The sequence below is a fragment of the Castanea sativa genome, chromosome 12 (genome assembly GCF_040712315.1).
Source record: "Castanea sativa cultivar Marrone di Chiusa Pesio chromosome 12, ASM4071231v1".
Taxonomy (NCBI): domain Eukaryota; kingdom Viridiplantae; phylum Streptophyta; class Magnoliopsida; order Fagales; family Fagaceae; genus Castanea; species Castanea sativa.
Window position 1 is genome coordinate 785,879 of NC_134024.1, and position 8,141 is coordinate 794,019.

At 30.9% G+C, this 8,141-nt stretch overlaps 1 protein-coding gene across 1 annotated transcript; it reads left to right on the top strand.

Annotated features, from left to right (window-relative positions):
• The first annotated feature begins 3,864 nt into the window (after window positions 1-3,864).
• LOC142620024 (putative protein phosphatase 2C 2) lies at window positions 3,865-7,301 on the top strand. The gene is made up of 5 exons (XM_075793463.1): window positions 3,865-4,697; window positions 5,134-5,307; window positions 5,969-6,139; window positions 6,242-6,421; window positions 6,793-7,301. The coding sequence occupies exons 1-5, from the start codon at window positions 3,915-3,917 to the stop codon at window positions 6,943-6,945; spliced, it is 1,461 nt and encodes a 486-aa protein (XP_075649578.1). The 5' UTR covers window positions 3,865-3,914; the 3' UTR covers window positions 6,946-7,301.
• The last annotated feature ends 840 nt before the right edge of the window (window positions 7,302-8,141 follow it).

Here is an 8,141-nt window from a genome sequence, read left to right on the forward strand (position 1 = left end):
CGAAAATGAGCTTGAGAATGTTTTCTAGTATTTGGTATGCAAATTTTTATTTTTATTTTTTATATTTCTTATGTAATTTAAAACATGTGTATTATGAAAATCAACTAATGTAATCAATATAAATAAAATAACCAAGAATGAATTTGGTTTTCGTCTTTTACTTCATTCATTCTTTCTTCTCTTTTTTATTTTATATATTTTTTAGCAATTTTATGTGCAAAAAAGAACTACCTAAAATCCATCAAACCAAAAATTTCTTAGAGAAAAAAATAAAATCAAGTTTGAAATTCAAAGTAAAGAATTGGGATTTTGGTAGAGATGAATGAAATAATTACCGTTGCAAATATGTTCTCCTTTGCAAGTTGGTAGAGAGAAATGAAATAATTACTGAGCAATGAGGGGAAAAAAAATCTAATCAGAGAACTGTGTTATAAAGGGGAAGAGAAACATGGAGAGAGAGAGAGAGAGAGAGAGAGAGAGAGAGAGAGAGAGAGAGAGATCTATAGAAGAGGGGAGACCAGAGTTAGTGATAGTGAGGGTGTGAGGAAAGAAAAAGAAAAGGGAAGAGAGAAAGAGTAAGAGAGTGTATCGTGAGAGAGATTGTTTTCCAAAAAAAAATTTTTTGAAAAACAATCTATAGAAAACAAGCCTTATTTTTATTAGGATTTTCCATTGACTAAAGACAGTTTTCCGTTGACTAGTTTTTTTTGTGCTACCAAATACAGGAAAATGTGGAAAACTATCTTTATAGAAGGTTTTTCAGCGAAACAAATAGAGCGTTGGGTTTAAGTCTGCAAGAAGGTGTTTTACACACATATTCACTTAGGCTCCGTTTGGGAGTTCACAAGGGAAGAGAATGGAATGGAAATGGAATGTATTTAAGTAAGGGAAATGAATGGAATGGAATAAAATTAAGTAACCTTGATTGATTAGAGTAGAATTCTATCTTGTAAAAAATAAAAAAAAAAACCTATTATTCAATAAATAAATAATTACTATAATTTAGGGTCAATTGATTTTTTTTTTTTTTTTAAGCCCATCGGTTGAATTCGATCAGGCTATGTTCTTGGATGCTTTTTTATGAGAAACTATGTTCTTGGATGCTTAATCTAATGAAAATTTTAATCTTTTATAAATACATAATAATAATAAATTATATTTTGTATAATTAGCCTAATATTTCAATTCCATCCAAATATTTCAATGGCATTTTATTCATTTTTTTTATTTACTTTTTTTATTTTATGAACAATGGCTATTCTTAGAGTTTAGGGTTGTTTTCATTTTAATCGTTTATATTTTAAAATTTCATTTTGATACCTCATGCTTGATCTCGTTTTTATATTAAACTTACTGTCCATTTCTTTTAATAATGTAATCATTCAAAATATACTTTTCTATTTACAATAATGAAATTCTTATATTCCACAGCTTTTTAGAGTTGGTATTTTCAAGAAATAGTAATTAGTAAACATGAAAAGTACTTGGAAGTTAGATTACTAACGAAAAATGAATTACATAACAAATATGAAAACAATGTCAAGCATAAAGGGTTAAGATGAAAATTTAAAAAGTAGAGGACAAAAATAAAAACAAACCCAAACATTACAATATGAGTGGCATCTTTGGCATAACCCACGAACATGACATGTTTTTAACTTGTTTAATAAATCAAAATGTGTAATTTTTAGTATATTTGAATCAAAAAATTATACCAAATGCATTGTAACTGAATTGGAACCTCCTCATGCACAAAATGGTTGGGAGTTTAGGAGGAATGAGTTCGAGTTGCAGGATTAGTAACATATTGTAATTATCTTTTAAAAAAAATCAAAAAATTATAATTAAAAAAAAACAGTTTAACTCAAAGTACTTCAAGACAATACAATTTTTTGTCAATTAGTGTTTAATTCTCTTATCATAGCACAAATGTGACTGGTTAACACCAATTGCGATCCCTACTTTAAATGTCAAAAAGTATAATTTAGTATATTTCAATTACTCATTTACTTAGGACTCAAAAACAAAAAAACAATAGAAATAAATAAAGATGCTCAATTTTATAGTCACATGATTCACATCTGAATTGTGGTGGTCTCCAAATCAGAAAACATTTTGTTTGGTTTTGATGAATATTGGACCACCCAATTCAGGCTTTGACAGACATGTGAAACATGCGTGGCTTCCACTGATTCTTTTCTCTATTTTGGACCCCACTGAAAGCCAGGCCTTGGCTAATTGTCCAATCTTAGCCCATATTAGGTGGAACCAAATCCAGACAAGGCTGGCTTCGGCCTACTCAGCTTCAATTGGATTGATTATATTCTTAGCATTAGTCCAAACACTTTTTCAGGGCTTCAAAATAGGAGCACCTATTTTCAATTCAACTTTTTCCTAAACAAAAAAATAGCCTCTTTTTTTTTTAAACCTTCCAAATTTAAACTCTAGATTTATTCAACTTTAAATCATGAATTTGAATCGAAAATGATCTAAATCCATATCATATATACATATTATTTGTCCTCTTCTTTTTGGTTTATTAGGCTAATATGTATTTATATTCTTGTTGTTATCCAAAAAAAAAAACCCCCCTTTACCGTATCAAATTCTCTTATTATAATCAATTAGAAAAGAAAAGTCTTTGATCACAGTCAGTCATGAATTATTCAAGCAAAGATACAGTTTAGTAGTAACATTCAATGCAGAGGAAGCTTTTAGAATCCACTGATTTAAGACCTGTCGTTTTTTGTGTTAATTATATAACCTAATTAGTAGTTAGTAGTAGTACATTGTTGCTAGTTCATCTGTGCATATACATCTACACCAACATTCTTGCGGGCCTTGTCAACTACGTTGGCTATTATAATCAGATTAATTAATTAGTTGTATCTTTCGTTGTCTTCCATTGCAAACTGATAAAAAAGTGATCGACAATGAATGGATTATTATTAATTATATTGATTGAATTAAGTGACGTGTTTTGGAAGAAATTCTATTCAGAATAAAAATTGTTTCCTTGCTAATGTAAAAATACAGTGATAATGAACGTACAATTAGTTAATTTTTGCACACAGAATGATTCCTAACGTGTTCACAAACTTTTTCGTTGTGATTAAGATATGGGTCTTGTACAAGTTAAAACATACTAATATTCTTTTCCAAAGAATAAAAACGCTAAAAACTGTTAATAATATTAATTAACATTAATTGTTACATATGCGTAAGTCTATAAATTCAATGTGGTTGTCTGTATTTTTCTTCATATATGTGGACTATTTTATTTTATTTTTTGAAAATCCTATAAAAAAATCACTTAATAGAATATTAAATAAAAAATTGATTTAATTATAAAAATCATGCAAACAGGCGTGAAAATAAAAAAAATGCAATTGATGTTGTAGTACTAATTTTTTTTAATGATTGACTATTCATCAATTTATATATATTATTTATTTTTATTTATTTATTTTACCTTTTTACGTAAGTTTATAAGGGGACAAAATTGATAACCAAGTCAACAATGTTTTGCAGTCAAATTTAGTGAATTTACTATTGCAAAAGCAAAACCAAATTACAATTAAAAAAAATTTTGGACTTTTTCCAGAACAAAAACTAAAACTGGGTGTCACCACTGACCACTTCCTTGGCATTGAAAGTTTCAATACCCCCAAAATTGCTGCCTCATAAAAACAGTGTCTTTGTCCTACCGTTTGGATAAAGTCTTTCCCTTTGACCCGTCAATCATTTCATCATTATCTCTTTTGCCTTCATATAAGGACCTCTTCACCTCAATCAATTGTGTGAAAACAAAAGCCTTTTCTTCGACAAATACATATATATACATCATCATCCGACTCTTTTTTTAGGATCCACACAAAAAAGTTATCACTTTTAGCACACAAAGTTTTACACATATGAAAGATTTGCAAGAATTTCTTTGGGGTTTTTATATTATATTTCTTGTTCTATACTTTCTTCAAGACCTCAAAAAATACATTAATCTCATGTCTATAACCTTTACGCCTACTCTTTCATTAGTCGGCAATCTTTTTGTCGGTCCCAAAGGAGGGTCGGCTTTAGTCTTTGAAAATTTGAATCCCGAGGGTTCAAAAAGCAAGGCTTTCCTTCATGACGAAGAAAGTCCTCTAGAGAAATATTCTTCATGTGTTACATGCCAGGAAAATAAGAGTACTATTACGCCACAAGATTGTATAATCGGTGAAGTAGTGGACGACGCAGCAAATTTTTACGTTGAAAAATCGCATGAAACATGTGGTATTTTGATGGGTGATATAGCATGGCATGAAGAGGAAATCATGCAAGAAAAAATGCATCATAAAGTGCTTCAAAAGGGCATGCATGAATATGATGATCAAAATTGCACCATTATAGAGAATATAAAGGGTGGTGGTGTTTTGGTGAACGATATTATTCAAGGCTCGGATTCGTTAGGAATGGTGAAGTTGGGAGGGGAGGATAATCAGCAAGGCCTTCTCAAGTTGCGAAAGAGGCCGGCTAAGCTGGTTGTGCCAGAACATTGCGCGGTGTCGGAATTTGATGAAATGTGTAGGAAGTTGGAGCATAAGGAATTTGAGGTTGAAGGAAGAGATTTCGTTTTGGCAAGCAAGAAAGGTAGAAGAAAGGTTATGGAAGATGGGTATGGGGTTATGGTTGATATTCTTGGAGATCCCAAGCAGGTAGGCAACATATATATTATATGTTCTTATATTTTCTCTCTCTGATTTTGATAGTATTTGTTCAGACTAGATCTTAATAAAGGCCTGCACAAAGTTCCCATCTAAAAACTATGAATGCTGACTATTATAATGTCTCACAAATTAATCAAGAGAAAATATATATATAATCTGCGTTTACATTTTTTTTTTTTTTGGGTAGCTAAAAAATATTCTAATTTTAATTCGTGTACATACTATATATGCTCATATCAATAAATTCCAAATTTGCTATCATCAATTTCTTCCTGATGAATATATGAGTTAATTTTTTTTTTTTGGTTATATCCAACTTCATTTATTTTATAAGGCAGTTTGTTTTTTGGATTTGTCCTAGCTATTTTGTAATGAAAGGAAAAAAGTTGAATGACACTCATAGATATATATTTGTTATCACCAGGCATTTTTTGCTGTGATCGATGGCCATGGAGGTCAAGCTGCGACAGATTTTGTTGCAGAAAATTTAGGAAGGAACATTACAAAAGCTCTGGAATGTGTTGGAGGAGAAGAAGGTCAGTTAGAGCAGGCTATTCGTAGTGGCTACATGGTCACAGACAAGGATTTTCTTCGTCAGGTAGTTGTAATGGACCTTCACATATATTATAATCGCATGTACATTTGAATGTTTCCATCCTATATATGCCTTCATAAACTATTAAAAAAATTTCTCTTAAAAAAGACTACTAAATTATTTGACTTCTTATAAATCATAGAATTCATGCATGGTTGTTGACATTAAACATTCCAAATTGGAATATATATTTGCTTACATCTTTGTTTTTTTAAATGATTGAAGAGATTCACCCTTCCCTTTCAAAAAATAAAGATTATTAGAGCATATGTGATAGTATTGAAGTGCACACTAGTTTGTGGCATGCCCTTAATTATATTAGGAATGATCAAACTTGTCGTATCCGTGTCGTATACGTGTCATAATGGTATTTGATCTACCGTATCATATTTTAATTTTTCAAAAATTGCTATGCCCGCTTATCGTACCCGTATCTGTATCTGTATTCATGTCCGTGTTCATGTATCCTATTTTGAGAATATAAATTAATCCATTCTCCTAATTTAGTTTATAAAATCTTAAACACCGCACATTAACATAATAGAAGGCATATTGTTTACTAACAACAACAACCTAGCATTAATTAAGATTGTTTATGAACTCTCAATAAACTAGTTAGCTTTCGCAAGGTATATTGTATACTAAAATGAACTTTTACTTGCAGGGTGTAAGTAGTGGAGCTTGTACATCTAGTGTGCTATTGAAGGATGGAGAGTTACATGTAGCTAATGTTGGTGATTGTAGAGTAGTTTTGAGTAGAAAAGGAGTAGCTATAGCATTGACAAATGACCATCGTCTTACTAGGGAAGATGAGCGTCTTCGAATTGAAAACACCGTAAGTCAAGTTGTTCCATTTCTTTATATGTAGAACTTAATACTATTCTCTCTATCTCTCTTTGAGTCAAAGAGTATTGAAATAACTTATAACATATTGCAGGGTGGTTTTGTGCATTGCCAAAATGGAATTTGGAGGGCTCAAGGGTTGCTTTCAGTTTCTAGAGCCATTGGAGACCTGCATTTGAAAGAATGGATTATATCCGAACCGGAGATTCTTAGGCTTCGTTTAACTTCAGATTGCCAGTTCTTGATAATGGCTTCGGATGGATTGTGGGACAAGGTATAACGCCTATGTGTATAGTTGGCAAAAAAAATTAATAGAAAAGAGTACATCAAAACAAGAACCTACAATAAGATCAAAGAAAAAAAAAATGTAGGGTCTATTTCATAATTCTTATATGAGACCCTAATTTGGGACACAAGACAAACATGTGACTATCTAGCATAACAACGTGAACCGAGGCAGGAATTGTGCCTCTTCTATTGAAGTCAAACCAAAAAAATAAATAAAAAATTTCAAAGAAAACTAAAACAGTTTTATATGAACATTAATTTGTTATTAAGTCCATCTGTGCTTGTCAGTGGAATTACATGCATTTTGGCCTTAAAAAGAGTTTATTCTGATATATGCATTTGCATTGTGTCAATCAGGTAAATGACCAGGAGGCAGTTGATGTGGTTTTGAGAGAGAAGAATTTGATGATGTCCTGCAAAAAGCTTGTAGATATGTCTTTTAGCCGAGGCAGCATGGATGACATAACTGTTATGGTGATCGATCTTCTAAATTTTGTTGTAACCAGTTAATTGTTAATGATCAAGGCAAGTGGCCTCAAATGGTGCAGACACAAACACAATATGCATAATGTCCATCTACGTATATCACAGAAGGAAAGTAGGAATATAGGTTGCTAGACCTGGCCATATAGCAACAGAACAGTTGTATATGTATATGAGATACATTAGAAAGAATGTAATGAAAAATAGGAATAGCAGTCTTGTTGGGTTGTAAATAAATACTTTTCGTGAGAGAAAATGTGAAGTGTTCAAATTTGTACAATTCTCGTATTTATTTCTTCGAAATCAGTTTATTTATTCTTTTACCTTCTTATCTCATATCCATTATAGGCTTATAGCTACCTATACATGTGCAGATGCTCATGTGAATAGTGTGTTTGACAATCGTATGGAAGATATAAGAGTCTCTCTCTCACTTTTTTTTTTTCATCAAATTAAGCATTTGGTAATCATTCGCAATCCCCATGTGAGTTTTGACAAAGCATGAGTACATGATTTACCAAACCGTGTGCATTCACTTTTTTTCAACATGGCCGACATTTTTAAAAATATTTGAATATAACACGGATTTATCGACATAGCAATAAAGTCATTTGTGTTCCACAACATTCGATCGTTTTGGTTTAATTTCTATCATCTAGCCAAAAAAGAAATAAAAGAGATTTTCTAAGCGTGTACGTATAAAGTATAAACAAACATTAGCCCCCCAACCCACACCCAACAATCAAAAGGGCTTCGTATCTTTCAATGGGCATCGATCTATAAAAACTAATCATTAAACGGTCCTCGGCTCCTCGCCCAAGGTTGCGAAGTGGCCCAGCGGGATCTGATGCATCTAAAACCATAATATATGAGATATCAAATTAGAGAAATAATAATAATAATAATATTAATATTAATATTAAATTATTAAAATATATCATCTATATATATATATATATATATATATAACCAAACTATCTGAAACTCCCACAATTTTTCACGTCAGCACAATATTTAAATAAAATTATTTTTTTTAGTCCAAACTTAACAAGGAGTGAAACACTATCTTTCTAACAAATCTAACTTAAACTCAAATTCATTATTTTTTTGAAACAAAATTATTTTTGTTTAGTCTAAACTTAATAAGGAATAAAACTCTATTTTACAAGTTCAACTTAAACTCAAACTCATAATTTTTTTAAAACCAAATTATTTTGTTTAAT